Raw genomic sequence first — 15,899 nt, forward strand, 5'->3', positions numbered from 1 at the left:
TACAGCATAGCTTTCTTTTCCCTCTTGGCTGTCAGAATTTTACCTCAAATACTTGGGGAAGGAGGAGGGAGGCACAAATCTTCCTTCCAGAGCTCCAAACCTGTTGCACTGAGGTTAGTGTCCTGAATAGACAATAGAAATGGAAGACTGAGGGGCGCCTAGGTGGCTCAGTTGTTTAAGTGTCCGACTCTTGGTTTCAGTTCAGCTCATGAACTGTTAGTTCATTCACAGTTAGTGAGTTTGAGGCACATCAGGCTCTGTGCTGACAGTATAGACCCTGCTTGGGATTCTCTCCCTCTCTCTCTGCTCCTCCCCATCTCACTCTTTCTCAAAATAAATAAATAAACCTAAAAAATTGTTTTAAATTAAAAAAAAAAGAAATGGAAGACTGATTCTACACATGGGCAGATGGTCTGGAGCTTAGCTCAGAAGTGTAATTCTGAACAAGATCATGCAGGTGAGGAAACCAAACCAGAGGGGCCAGCCCACATAAGGTTTGTTCTCTGACTTTGACCAATTTTTTAACCTTCCAGAACTAGTTTCCTCATCTGCCAGGTAGGAATAATAGTACTATCCACGGGCTGTTTGGCAGTTTCAAGCTCTCAGCCTGTGCTGAACAAGCCAGACTCAGGGAATATAATCAGAAAGCAATTTTGTGTCCTTTGCTGTGTTTTCTTAAATAATAAAGTCCTATGTTACTTCAGGTATAAAACTGAGTCTCAGTTCAGTTTTCATTTGTGCAGATTGGTCCCTGATGCCCCCTCTCTAGGCCTCAGGTGAGAAGTAAACACCACTATTACCATCCCCTGGAAGCAACTGAGTGGGGCTGCTCCCACAATTTAATCTGCTACAGGCAACCCAGCAGACCTGTACAATTCCCTCACACCTACCCTGCGGAACAGGGGTTGCTTTCCCAACATTGACAAGTCAGGAAACTTGCCCTTTTGAGCATTCAAACCCTTGGCATTTGGGAAGAACATATGTGGAGATCTCTGCAAATCCCCCGATATGGAAATATCACTAAGTATAACTCTATTTCCTACTAAAGAACCATCATTTTCTTAGATTCTAATCCCTCACACCAAGGAGGTGGCTTTCTCTGGGGGACTGGTGGCTGGCTCAGTAGGGAAAGAGAGATTCCTGTTGAGAAGTGGGTCTGGGTGACAAACTGGCTTTGTCACTAGCCAGTGACTCACTCTACACATCAGCCTTCCCACATGACTCAGCTGCCAGCTTCAGCAGCATCACATGTCACAATAACCTTTGGTTTTATCCCAAATCATCAAAGTTACTAAGTGTTCAGAGACTGAGTGCCAAGGGTCAATGGTACCTCCTCTCCTGCCTTCTTAGGCGCCTGGTGTTTCTTGAGGTCTTAGACTTTCTTGACAGCAAGGAAAGCAGCTGGTAAACTCTTGCACCCTAAGGGGTTTGTAGCTTTCTGAGGTCCCCCTGCAGACTGGATCAGGGGATCAGGGAATGGGGGGAGTGGTCTTTAATTTAGAGGAGAGCCTGAGGAAGGCTTATCTAAAAATGAAGTTCCAGCATTGTGAGAGAATGCTGGCGGAGAGTCTGTTAACTACCAAGGAGTGAGGCCAGTAGTGTCCAGACATGGGGAATCACTTGACTTTTCTACCACAATTCAGACATTAGCCATGGAAGCCAGAGACTGTGCCATCTAAGGCAGAACCAAACCCAGTGTCTGCTCTCAAGGAGCTCAAACTTATGTAATCAGCCGAGTTATAGCCGTGCACAAACGGTGTTCCTGTTTTCTGCTGCAGTGTGACAAATCACCCCCAAATATAGTGGCTTGAAACAACTACAGTAATTTTATTATTGTCTCTCATGGTTCTGGGGGCTGACCAAGTTTACCTGCTAGGTTCTTACTAGGGGGCTTTCATTCCGTTGCATGTGGACAATAACTGAAGCTGGAGCCATCTCAAAGGCTTCCCCACTTCTGTGCCTGGCAGTAGGTACTGGCTGGCAGCTGAGGCTTCAGCTGGGCTGTCAATATCTACACGTGGTGTTCCCATGTGGCCTGGGTCTCCTCACAGCATGCTTGCTGTATCCAAAGAGAGAGGAAGTGAAAGCTGAATGGCCTCTTATGATCCAGGCTCAGAAATCATAGAGCATCACTTCCATTGTATTCTATTGGTTGAAGTAGTCATGAGCCCACCTACCTCCAAGGGAAGAGTACATAGACTCGTCTCTCAGTGGGAGGAATGTTAAAGCCACATGGCAAGAATAGCTTGTAGGTTGAGAGGTACTGTTGCAGCCATTAAAAAAATGTAATCTATCATCCATGAGACAGTAGGTGATTCCATCCCTTGAGCCCACAGCAAGATGTGTGTGTGGGTGGTGAGTAGAGCTACTGGACAATGTCACTGAAGGCTTCCTAAGTCCTGGGTGGGGTTTTGAAGGGAGGAGAGAATGGCTCCACACAGAAATGTAGTCAGGCATTGTTCTGCGGGTATGTGCAAAGGGCAGGCCAGTGAATGTGGTGTGGGCAGAGGGAACAGAAAACGTTGTATTGCTAGAGGGTGAGGTGCAAGGAGGGGATTGAACAGAGTCAGAAAGGTAACAGGTCAGATCTTGAATGGGGTGTGCCACCACATGTGGACTTCATCCTACAAGGAGAAGAATTGTCTGCAGAAGAGAGAGAAAGCACCCATGCTCACCCCGACAACCAGGGGTGAATAGATCTGCAGAACTGTCAGAGAACTGAAGAGGTTGTTGCAATGGCCTTGGGAAGATGGCCAGAGCAGTGCCAAGAAGGTAGACAGGGGGATGTCCAGAGTGGGAAATAGACTAGATTTGGTTACTGGGTGGTGACAGGGCAGGGAAGGAGCCTGGAAAATGAAACACCTTAATGTAACTCAGTGAACCATCATGTAAATCAGCAAAGATGTGGACATATAATGGAAGGTTTGTATCCTAAAACTGCTCAGTTAATATTCAATTTAGACATCTAGGAAATATTTAGTTTACCAACTGTAAATATTGGGGAAAATCTAGTTCTCCTCTTTACTTGGGAAAGAAGGTGGGGCCCATCTCCTATGAAGACCATCTTTTCGTTTAAATTAATATGCACAGATTTAAAAGAGCAGAGGCTACTGCAAAAAGTCCTAGTGTGTCTCTGGAAAATTCAATCAGAAAGGGGGTAAGCTTAAAGGCTGAAGTCGAGCAGCCCTCACCTGAGTTGTCTCTGCCAGGAAAGGTTTCCTGAATACCCACAATGTTCCAAATCCTGTCCTAACAGTTTAAGAGCCACAGTCTACCATCAGAGATGAGCACGTGCCATGATGAGCATCATTCTAGAAATTTATATACATTATTTCATGTAATTTATTCAGTTGCAACAAATGCATTGAGCACTTATGACATGCCAAGAAATGTCCTATGCACTGGTAACATGGTGGTAAATGAGGTGACAAATCCCTCTCACCTGAGGAGTGTACACACTAGTGGCCGTGAGAGAAAATAAATAAAGTAGGTAAGTGCTTTCAAGAAAACAAAAAGGACTTGTTGGGTGAACAGTGATGGGTGGTCAGAGAAGGCTGTTTGAGGAGCTGACAGGTGAGCCAAGGCTCGAATGCCGAGAAGCAGCGTCCCGGGTACAGGAGACAGCAGGTGCAGAGGTTCTGGGTGTGTTCAAGAAACACAAAGGTTGATGTGTTGGGAAGTGGCAAACAAAGAGAAGTTTAGACATTGTGGTGGAGGACAATCTACTTTATTTATATTCTTTAAGGATCACTGTGGCTACAGTGTAGAGAATGAATCACTGGAAGGCAAGACTAGAAGTAGGGAGGCCCATCCTAGGAGGCCACTGTGTTGTTCAGGCAAGAAGTAATGGTGGCTTGGGCTAGTAGTGCCCAGGGGTCTGGAGAAGAGAGAACAGGTTCAACATACAGTTTGGAGATAAAGCCAACAGGGCTTTTAGGGGAATGTGAAACCAGAGGATATGGGGGAAATGAAGATGGCCCCAGGCTTAGGGATGAACAATTGGGAAGATGCTGATCCCATAGGCTGAAATAGAGAAGACATGGGGGAGGCGTGAGTTTGGTAAGGGGTACTGGGCAGGGCAGAATGCACTGAGGGTTCTGTTTTGCATATTTTGATTTCACATGCCTGTTACACATCCAGCTGGAGTATTAAAATTGGCATATTGACACAAGATCTAGAGCTCAGGGTATAGTCAGGGATTAAGATGGAAGGAATGTTTTCCATTTCATAGAATGAGGAATCCGAAGCCCAGGGAAGTGAAAGGACCTCCCCAGGGTCATCTGTGGTTGGGAAATGATGTTGCTCAGACAAGAGCCCAGTCTGCCTGCTTCCATCTCTCAAGCTCTTTCCATGGCACTATTCTAGGTACAAGTACTAAGCATGTGGGTAGCAGAGGAGGAGCTCACTGGTAGTCAGAACGCTCAGAAACACTGGGTTACTCAGAGTCCCTGGGTAGAAATTAATTAACAAATGAGGGAGAGGCAAAGGGAGAGGGAGAGGGAGAGAGAGAAAGAAAAAAAATGTCTGATGACCCAAGGAGTTAATTTCACAAAATTTGGATTTCTGCTGGTGGTCCTAAGTCAAAGAAGTTATACACCTTGCCAAAGCCTTTACTTGAAGCAAAGACTGGTTGGACTTTTAAACAGAGAGAGTGCTGGGGATAGAAAAGCCCCAGTGAAGATAAGCTCAGCCTCTTCCTAGCATCTTCCCCTAGGAGAGCGGGAGCCCCTTCTCCTCTAGGTTGTAATGGCAGCACCTCCACACTGCCCCCAACCCAGTAGTGAGTACTAGATTATGGGTGGGGAGGTAAACTCGTGCAGGGGGAGCAGGGAGGCATCCCAAGGTCTCCAGCCTGCCTCTGCTGGCTACAAAAGATTTTAAACATATTTGGAGATGCCCATGAGAGAATGGAAGAGGCAGACAGGGGGGCAGCTCACTTTCTCTCTAAATGTGTTATCTGGAGGACGAAATGGTATGAAGATGCGGAGAAGACTGCTCTTGCACCCTTCTCCCCACAGTTGCCTGAGAGGGCTGATGATCTGAGAATGAAGTCCAGGTTTGAAGCCCATCGAAGCTGCCCTTGAAATGGGTCTCAGATTTCATATGATGAATATGTGTGCATCTCTCTCTTTAATTTACAAAGAGTGCCTGCCCTTTTGGCCTGCAACTTTAGCTTTTTGCGCAAGCATATTACAAAGCATTTTAATGGTGAGTAGTATACTCATATTTCAACTTTATGGCTTGCATTGTTCAAAATGCAGTTAAGGAAAGTATGCTTTAATAAAGTCACTTCAGTGTTGTTTTCTTCTGCAGGAGCTACAAGCCACATATATTATTCAGAAATAGCTTGCCTTTGGACCTTTTCCTCTGAGATAGAAATTCATTTCACCTGGCTATAAATCAGGCTCGAAGATACCTTTAATCTAGAAAAGCAGATAAAACATACTTGATAACCCTGATGTTAAAATATCATATCAGGAAAATAATTTTCTCTGCAAAGTACAAAGAGGAAGTGTTTTTATAATCTCTGTGTGTGCGTGTGTATTCTACAGCTGCAGTTGAACCTTTCCTTTTGATTAGAAATATCACGAATCTACCAACAGAACACTTGGTTCCTTTCCCTGGGGTGGAGCAGAGGTGACATGATTAACTGGCCTGTGCAAATGCTAAAGGGTGGCCAAGAGGCCGAGCCATTTTTCAATCTAGAGAAGAAGCAATGCTTGATTCCATTTGCATAGAGCCCCTGATAAGATTCCCCTAGCACTGGTCAGAAAGATTGACGGGGGGTGGTGTTTCCAGGACAAACCAGTTCTGTCAGCAATAGGCATTTTTAGCTGTGATCTACCTTTCTAGGCAACCAGGGACAAGCAATAATTTTTGTTAGGGGAGCCTTAGTTGTGAACGATAAACGGACTGTATTTGTAGGCAAGCTGTCAGGAGCTCTGTCCCAGCTGGGTCACTCTGAACCCACCACGTAAATTCTCTGTGCCTTGATTTCCACATCCTCTCTGAGGAACACTGCTGTTCTAAATTTCTCAGTAATTCCCAGTTCTTCCTTAGTCCTTTTGCCCAGAGCCTTCCCCTTTGTTTCCCCTGGTTAATACCTGGTCTGTGGTTTTCTTTCTCATCTCCTAACTACGGCTCCAGCACCAGGGTTTAGAACAGCATGGACCTCAGGAACAAGAGCTAAAGTTGTTTCTATCCACTGGCCAAACTACACAGTGAGGAAACTGGCCCATGTAGACAAATGTTTGGCCAAGCTGGCTAGAATTCCCATGTGGCAAGCCAGGCCTATGCTAGTGAGAGAGTAGATAAGCCACCATTCTGACTGTTCCTTCAGAGTCCAGAGCCCTTGGGCCGTGGAGCGGAGATGCAGAAACATGAACCAAATATTTCGCCCTGGACTGAATGCTGATCTGGCCACTGTTTCACCTAAACAGGAAAGGTTGAGGGGTAGAGGCCAATGCATCTATTACTACTCATTACTACTCTGTAAAGCATTTTACCATCATTTTAACAGAAACCTTACATAAATAACCCTACGAGATGAGCATTCTTTCCCCATTTTACTGTGAGAAAACTTAGGCTCAGAAAGGCGAAGTGACTTCATTGAGGTCACATAGCTGGGAAATCTGGACCAGGATTTATACCTGGATTTGACCGTCACTCTTTTATACCAGTAGTTCTGAACTTTAGCAGGCACAGAATCACTTGGAAGTCTTGTAAAAACAAGCAGGGCCCAACCACCAGGTCTAGTGCAAGCCCTAGAATTTACATTTGTAAGAGGTTCCCAGGTGCTGTGAAGCTGCTGGCCCAGGGACCTCACTGTGAGAACCACTGTCCCAAACTAGGGTGCCTATTAACCAATCCAGAAGTGTTTCTGGTGCACCTACTCTGTGTCCGATCCTGGGGACACAGAGCAAGCAGACAGCATTGTCCTTATCCTCATAGAGGTAAGACTTCAGAGGAAAGAACCATCACCCCCATGAAAAAGTCAGAGGAAACTATCAGGTAGTGCCTCCTGGGGGTAAAGCTCTGTGGCCTGAAGAGCAGATGAGGAAGGAGGCAGGAAAGAGCAGAACAGCAGTAGAGAAGGCAAGGCTGGGGCTGGGTCTTAGGAGATTTGGAGAGCTGGGAGGAGAGGGGCAGAGATTTAGGGGGCGAACTCACAGGGCGTATCTAGAAAAATGCTAAGGACTCTGAGCACACCAGCCTCTGAGATCAAGGGGCTTCATAATGATGATTACAATGATGGCAACAGCTACCATTTACCGGGCCATTACCACAAGGCACCAGCCACTGGGCAGAACTCTTCACAAACACCATCGAAGTTAATCCTCAAAGCAACCTGATGCAGTTAATAATAACTCCACTTCTGGCCACTACTCTCTGCTGCTTCTAGATCTGGACCCGAGGGTCCAGCAATGGCACTGAAGCTGGACACACAGGTGTCACCTGACTCACTAGACTGTTTCTGGGATAGAAGGAGAGAAGCAGGAGTTGGAGTGTGACATGTTAGCCCTCTGCCTACCACAACCATGTGTTTATACTGACCAGATATGGAAGATTCTTCAGTGGCTTTTAGCAATATTAGGGAAAGATTAATTTGTAAGACAGAAATACTTGAACACTTGGTCCTGTTTAGTCTTTTCTCAATAGGCCAGCAGTTGCCTTGAAGGGTGAAAATTAAACAGGAAATAGCTCCATAATTGCAGGGCCCAGGTGACTGAGATAATGCCTCAGATTTGGGGTTGTTAGCGCTTTCTGTATTATGTTCTGTGGAGCACCAGACCGGCTGGGTGAGATGTCCCACCACAGCACAGGGCTATGACCACATAAGACTGGGAAAGTCTGCATCCTATCTCCCCACCGTTGGAGTTGCAAAGTATCTCTCATAGAATGAAGACTCTGTGAAGTTCTTCAGGGTAGAAACCAGCTTCTCTTGCTTTTACTTCCTCATTTCCCGAACTTAGTAGCTCACGGGCCACATTTTTTTGACGACCAAATGACCTATGAAGCAAACACAGTGGGATGCCCCGGGATCTGTGAATGCTGGGTGAAGAGGCCTAGAGGTGTTCACAGCACAAAGAGCAGAGGAGAGAGCCTTTATCTCATTCCACATCCTGTTGCCTCATTCCAGTCTGTGTGGCTTGGACGTCCCCAGGTACAATTCCATAAGCCATGAAGCTGAAGCTAAATGAGGTATCAGAGAATGTCCAGGGGCTGGAGTGTGAATGACCCACCTCAAATTTCTTATAGAACCCTGGGCACAGAAAACCATTGCGATGTGGTGAAGATAATACATTAGAGCTCTGGAAAACATAAACTGCCCCAAACAGGGAGGTCTCATCTAGCTGGACCCAGAAGTCCTTGTGCCTCCAGGGGAAGTATAAAGAAGGGTCAGTCAGAAGTTACTGGTATTTGGGCAGCCACAGAAAGTGCACAATCTAGGATGGTCTGACCTGACAAGATGGGCCAGCCCACAGCTTTCGGGCTTGTAGAGCACTGTGCTGACCCTGGAGACAGGCCATTCTGAGTTCAAATTCCACCTGTATTGCTTCCTCACTATATAACCCAGGGAAAGTGACACAGCCTCTCTGAGCCAGTTTCCTCATTGGTAAAATGGAGATAATATGGTACTTATCTCATGAGTTTGTTGGGTGAGGTTTCCCAAGGGAGGTTCCACCCTGGGGCACCATTCCTGGTTGGTTTCAAGGCATGTCTTAGTTACCGCCCCAAGTATTACCATGGGTCCACACAGTGTAGCCCCCAGATCATCTTACCTAAAATTTGGCTCCTATGTTCCCCAAAAGATTAATCCCCTGTCCGACTTTTTGGATCTCACCTTGACTCCAAAGCTGAAAACCACTGTTTTCTCCTCCCAACCTGATACCTCCACACATATCCATCCAATTATCAAATCCTGTGATTGCTTTTTCAGCCATGTATACTTAGACAAGTCACTTAACCTCTCTCAGCCTCCATGTCATCACCTATGGCTTGAGGAGTAGGTGCTTAAGCCATGGCTTTCAAATTTCTTACACCATGGAACTCTCTCCAGACAGCCCCTTATGAGGAAATCCAAAATCTAAAAAAACCCAGAGATTCTGGGTCTAAGGTAAGACCCAGAAATATGTAGTTTTTACATCTTCCCACATGATCCTGATGTGCAGCTAGCTTTGGGACCCATTGGTGAATTCTTAGACATGACAGGTTCTCAACCAATATTCGTGAACAATATTTGAGCAAGGCACTAGCATTCATGTACCAGTTCATGCCAATCTGAACCTATTTTTTCTTTTTAACTTAGGATACAGGTATGTAATCCTTCTACTTTCTGGGCTGCCTAATGCTAGGTGAAATTCTTCTCTTTATGATAAAGGCTGTCTATACAATTTCAGTTCCAAAATCCCAGCCAGGGCCCTTCCCCATGCAGATGTGATACCGTTGTGGGTTCCCATCTGTGGTCAAACTGCTGGCCCACAGTGAAGTCCAACCAGCCAGCTTCAGTCCCTTCATGGTCCTTTAGAACCAAGGTTGTTTAGGTCCTTTAGAGTGATAATAACTGAAGAGATCCAGAAGGAAATGGGTCAGAAAGGAAATGGGAAGAAAGGATAAAGGACATGATGCTTGGTTACCATAGAAGCACAACAGAAAGGATGGGGCATGGCCAGCAGAGATGTTAATTCTCCATATTGACTGGAGCTTCCTGAACTGTTGGTAACTGCTGGTCTTTCTCACGGGCTCAATAGTATTTATCCCCCATCAGATAGCACACAGGGTCAAGTTTAATCCCCCCCCACCATAGAGATGGGACTGGGGTTCTCAGAGAAAGAACACTCAATGAATTTGAATTGTTCTTACTCTTGAGGTCAGTATCAATGTCAGAGTTTCTGAAAATTTCCAGGTAGAATTTCTGAAAAAAAAAATTTAAATTTAGGTTGATATCCAAAAATATCTGGAGAATTCATAGACATAAAGAGAGTCAAACATGATTTGGCTAGATACTAAGAGCTTAATAATGTTTATAGCAAGTCCCAGAATTATCCTTTGTTTCTAAATCTATTCTACAGGACAGTGACATTTTATACAAGACCATAGGTTGGCGAGAAAGTTGGTTCTGCACCTAGCTTCATACTATAAAATTCAAGGCTTAGTAAATGAAACACCCCACTGAGGGGCACACTCCCTTTTACTTACTAATAGTCTCTAAGAAATGAACATGTTTTCCTTCAAAATATTTTTTAATAACTTCACTCTGTTTTAAAATAAAGATATAGTTAAAGATAACTGGAAGGCTCTCTGGCGAAACTTAATTTTCAAATATCCATTGCCATTGTTTTTAATCAAAAATATATGTGAAAACAAAGACTGCATATGTACCAATTGTCAATCTGTCAACCAATTGTCATAGGAATACTACTCAAAGTGTGGTCAATGACCAATAATAATGAACATCACCTTAGAGTTTATCCGAAATGCAAACTCATGGCTTGCCCTGAGACCTAACAGAGTCGGAACATATGGGACCAGGGCCCAGTCATCTCTTTGAACAAGTTTTCGTGGAAATTCTGATGCTTACTGAACTTTAAAAATAACTGCCTTATTGTTTGTAAACATTTTACAACATATACATGTTTCAAATCATCACATTGTACAACTTAAAGTTAGGCATTGTTATTTGTTCATTGTATCTTAGTAAAGCTGGGGATAAAAAGAACTGCTATAGAATTTGATGGGAAAAAAATCAAGGCAGAGAAAACATGTAAATGGAGTAAATGAGGCAAAATCTTAATTATTGAATCTCGATAGTGGTTGTGTGTAGTTCTTTGTATTCTCCTCTCTGTTTTGTTTTAAACTTTTTGCAATAAAAAATATAAACAACTATTCATCTTTTCCTTAAAAATAACCAAAGAAATCTCTGAACAATTATTTATTAAGTGTCTGGAATATGCTTAAAGTTGTCCTAGGGGCTCATGACTGAGGCAGAACAGCGTAGCTAAGTACATCCTCAATCTGCTTTAAAAATGAAAGTTTGCTGGGGTGCCTGGGTGGCTCAGTCAGTAGAGCATCTGACTTAAGCTCAGGTCATGATCTCACAGTTCATGAGTTCGAGCCCCGTGTTGGGCTCTGTGCTGACAGCTTGGAGCCTGGAACCTGCTTCAGATTCTGTGTCTCCCTTTCTCTCTGCCCCTTCTCTGCTTGCTCTCTCTCTCTCTCAAAAATAAATAAACATTAAAAAAATTTTTTTAATGAAAGTTTGCATGTATCCTTACCTGCCATGGCTATTAACAAAAGGTCCATTTTTACCCATGATCTAGACTGGTTATTTTTAAGTGGTCCTTTTTCTTTTAAACCATGAAGTCTTTTGCTCAGCAAGCTCTTAGGAGGAAACCCAAAATGTCAGATAGAATGGAGCTTCTAGGTGGAGCGGGGTGTGTGTGTGTGTGTGTGTGTGTGTGTGTGTGTGCATGCACATGCATGTGTATGTGTGCATGTGTATGAATGCACATACACACTGGGAGTTGCAGCTCAGAGGTAAGCCCTGCCTGCTACCTCTCCCTCCTATTAGGGCTCCTGAAGAGGCTCTGAGAAACCCTAGGTTTCCAGACAATTGACTGAGATGCCCAAACTGGCCGTGTGTAAGACAACTCTTCTTTTCCATTTGAGCAAAGAAATGTGGCCTGCCCATGATCTGTGCCTCTGGTCCTAAATGTTTGGCCTTGTTAAAGAAATGAATGAGACTGGCTGAGCACATCATAACCTCCACAACTACCTTTGCCAACAGATATTGATTTTGCCACCCGCAAGATCGCAGTACGTCTGACTCAGACAAAGATCATTGATCAAAACGGCGATAACTTCAAGACAAAAACCAACAGCACGTTCCGCAACTATGACCTGGATTTCACCGTTGGAGTGGAGTTTGAGGAACACACAAAGGGCCTGGACAATCGGACTGTTAAGGTGAGGACCTGGCCTGGCAGTTTCTACTCATATACTCTGTGTGCAGGAGCTGGCTATCTGCCTTCACAATGAAAATATGACAGAAACAACCTGGGAGGGATCAGGAGAGGGGACCAGAGTGGACTTAATGATGCTGGCAATTAGTAATTATTGGAAGTTCAGCAGGAAGAGGCAAGCTGCCTTCTACACTAAGTTTATAAGGAAAGGAGAGATGAAAAGACTGCCGACCTCTCTAGGATCTGGGTTAGGAGGCCAGCTCCTATGCCGACATGGGTCTGGCCAAGAAGGTGGAATATTGTAGGGAGTGACAGTGATTTCACAAGCTGGGTAGCACAGCCTCATCCCAGGGGCAACCCTACTCAGCACCAGCCAAGCATTGCCATGGAGCCCTGGGGCCTTATGTTGCTAGATTTCATTTTTCTTTTCAAGAGATGCTGAGAATTCATGTTTTTATATGAAATACCTCAATATTGGAGGATCCCAACTGATGTAATTTTTTTTTTTAAGAAAAATAAAGTGCTGGGGCACCTGGGTGGCTCAGTCAGTTAGGCATCTGACTTTGGCTCATGTCATGATCTCACAGTTCATGAGTTCGAGCCCCACATCGGGCTCTGGGCTGACAGCTCAGAGCCTGGAGCCTGCTTCAGATTCTGTGTCTCCCTCTCTCTCTGCCCCACCCCTGCTTGCTCTCTGTCTCTCAAAACTGAATAAACTTTTAAAAAAAATTCAAAAAGAGAAAAAGAAAAAGAAAGTGCTAATCAAAAAAAGTCAGTAGACTAAATGAAGTCAGGGTTTCCCCAGTCCTGGTATTTGGAGGAATCTTCTGTCTCAGCATCACCTTAACTCATAGGACATCACTGAGGAAAGCCTCCATTTATCAGAAGGCCAGACTTCCAGCCACTGGAACTGCTTGGGTATAGGTAGGACCTTGGTAGTGAGCAGACAACTCTGAGTGTGTAAGTCGAGAGTTATCTCAAAGCCTGAGAACTGGACTCTGCAGAGGAGATAGGTCCTCGCCCAGAAGAGCTTTTTGTAAATAAGGTAGAGAAGGATAGCAACAGGGGGAAGTGGGGAGGAAGGGGGGAAGGCGAGGTAACAGCAGGCCCCCCTCTCCTCTTGCAACCCCATGTGGAATCATAACGCAGTGTGCAATCTCCACGGTGCCCACACTCATAGTAAGTGCACCTGTCTTTGGTTATCCAAATCCAATTACACCTGGTCAGTCCCCACAAGTAGGAGTGGGGAGAAATGCATCTCAGTCATATTTAAGGATTCTCCCATTCCAATCTTAGCATCGTGCAAGAACCTCATGGATGATACAATCCAGGAAACTTCCGGGGGTATCATTTAGCATGGTTGCCACAGACCACTCACGGTCCAGGCCCATGCAGTTTATACCACGGTGGGCAGCTTAAATATTTATAGCACCCACTCCCCCCATGCCAATGTAGACACCAGGACCTCTGCCCTGGCTCCCAAAGTGAGGGCAGGCAGGGCTGAGTATCGTGTCCACCGGTATTTGTGCCCTCAACCCCCAGCAGTGGGCCATCCCCTTAGAGTGTCTCAGGAAAGCAGAATCCTCCACCCTGCCCTTCCCCTTTCACCATTAGCCCTACTCTCCACAGAGTCCCACTTTTCTCTGGTGCATCCAGGAGCGCCTTCAAAGTCACGGGTCTCAACCCTCCCCCAAAGCCAGGGACATGAGGTCTGGCTGCTCTCCTGGGTGGGGAGAAAAAGCTGTCATCATTCTTTGGTGATGAGTCTGAAGCCAAGAGAGCAGGACACATTTTATTTCTCAATCAAGTTGTCCTGCAGCATTGATAATCTCAGCCATCAAGTCAAGGTTGAATTATATTTAGTGCTCCTTGCTAAAGAAAAGTGGGAAATGAAAAGCACTTTGGAAATGCTTCCATCAGAGCAATCTTGGCATAAGAGCCTGAGCTTCCGGGCTCTGGAACAGCCCCTTGTAGAATCCCTCCCCGAAGGGTTGATGGATCGACAAGCCTTCTCTGAACTGTGTGGCTAGAAGGCCAATTCCTCAGACACCAGAACCAAAAGGAAATTTGTGGTCTGGATTTTTGCATCACTCTGTTGTTCCAGCCTGATCTGTTCACAATGATTCATTTTCCCTCACCTTTCCATTCTGGGTTTGGGCTATTGAAAAGCAACCCTGTTGTCTCTGACTGGCTTTTCCATCACCTTTGATAGTCGAGAACTCACTCTTCCTGAAATCAGTCACATAAGTGCAACCTTCCTGACCCTTAAAGGATTCCGTCTCTTAACACCTGTTCTTCTTGTGCCTCTTCTTCCATTCTCGTCCCTCTGGGCTCCCTCTGGGAGCCCCATCTGTTCCCCGGGATCAGGTCTTAGCCCTGCATGGAGAGAGAATCCCCCTTCCCACTTTTTGTCTCTGTTCTGCCCAAAACAAAAAGTTGGGGCTTACACACACACACACACACACACACACACACACACACACACACTCAGAGGAGACTGGTGGGGGCTGAGAAGTGCCCAGGACAGAATGTGCCCAGTCTCCTCCAGCAAAGGACTGTTCGCATGAAAATTGCACAGAGAGCAGATGCCCTTGGAACTACCTACTCACTGTAACTTGACTGAATTCCTTCAGCTGGAAAGGGACTACAGGGAGCAAGTGAGTCTACCTCTCTGCTGAATTTCTGTCTTCCACAGGTGGTGGCATGTGTGAGTGCACACAAAGCTGTGTGTCTATGTGCATGTGTACACATGTGCATGTATGTGCCCCAGTATGCACCGGTGCATATATGTATATGTGTGCATGTGTATGAGTGTGTGTGTGTGTGTCTGTGTGTGTGCATGTATCTGTGTGTATATATGTTGCTGTAGCACTCATGCTCTTATGCTCCAGGGCTCTACTTCTCAACAACTTGGTCACCCTCAGGAACCCCTCTGAGAATCTCCCCATTGGGCAGTTTGGGGGAGAGATGTGTGTAGGGTGGGGTTGTAGCAGAGGCACAATAGAGCCCTAAAGTGCCCAGGTCTATGCCAGAACAGGAACAGTGACACCACTTTGATCATGGGGTCGAATCTTTGAGGGACCCAGGGATCATCTTCTTCCTTCCTATGGGTCACGTGGGTCACTTCCTATTCTGATTTGTTTCTAAGAGAATTTAAAGCACCTTTCAAACAGGTGCAAACAAGCAAACAAGCTTGCAAACAAGCAAACAAGCAAAAAAAAAAAAAATACACAAGCTGCCCAGAATAAAAGTACATTAAAAAGAAGTAATTAATAATCTTATAATGGAATAGCATATGGGCATAGAAAGGAATAAAGTACTGATACCTGCTGCAACTTGGATGAACTTGGAAAACATTCTGCCAAGTGAGAGAAGTCAGACACAGAAGGCCACTTGTCGTATGACTTATATAAAATGTCCATGATAGGCAAACTATAGACACAGGAAGTGGTTGCCAGGGGCAGAGGGAGTGGATAGCAGTGACTAATTCGTGCAGGACTTCTTTGGAGGACAATGAGAATATTCTGGATTTAGATAGTGGTGATGGTTTTACAACCCTGTGAATATACTAAAAATGACTGAATTATATACTTTAAAAGGGAGGGTAAATTGTATGGGAATTATATCTCAATTAAAAACAATAAGTAATTGGAGGCAGACAGTAAGGGCAGGGGAACGCAGACACAGATGATGGCAGTTAGAACAAATAATGCCATTGTGATTATTATGCGCCAGAGCCCAGGGGAAACACACGAGGTCCCCACTTCAGGGATCGCCGGAGGGGACAGTGGGCACTGCCAGAATAACTCTTCCATGAGGGCAGGTGCACTGGGAGAGTTTAAACCTGTTAATAGTCCCCTTTAATGCTCTTAATTTAAAGGGGTGTTATTTTCCTTTAAAAAAAAAAACTTCCTTGGGGACTGATTCAAATTTACA

The 15,899-nt window shown here is 45.1% G+C and overlaps 1 protein-coding gene across 3 annotated transcripts in view; it reads left to right on the forward strand.

Moving 5' to 3' along the window:
- Positions 1 to 15,899, forward strand: part of RBP2 (retinol binding protein 2) — a 59,207-nt gene that overhangs the window by 37,673 nt on the left and 5,635 nt on the right. For all 3 annotated transcript variants that reach the window (XM_049628735.1, XM_049628737.1, XM_049628736.1), the window contains one exon: positions 11,789 to 11,967. In XM_049628735.1, the coding sequence (XP_049484692.1) occupies positions 11,789 to 11,967 (179 nt within the window). The remainder of the gene's footprint in view (positions 1 to 11,788; positions 11,968 to 15,899) is intronic.

The sequence above is a fragment of the Panthera uncia genome, chromosome C2 (genome assembly GCF_023721935.1).
Source record: "Panthera uncia isolate 11264 chromosome C2, Puncia_PCG_1.0, whole genome shotgun sequence".
Taxonomy (NCBI): Eukaryota; Metazoa; Chordata; class Mammalia; order Carnivora; family Felidae; genus Panthera; species Panthera uncia.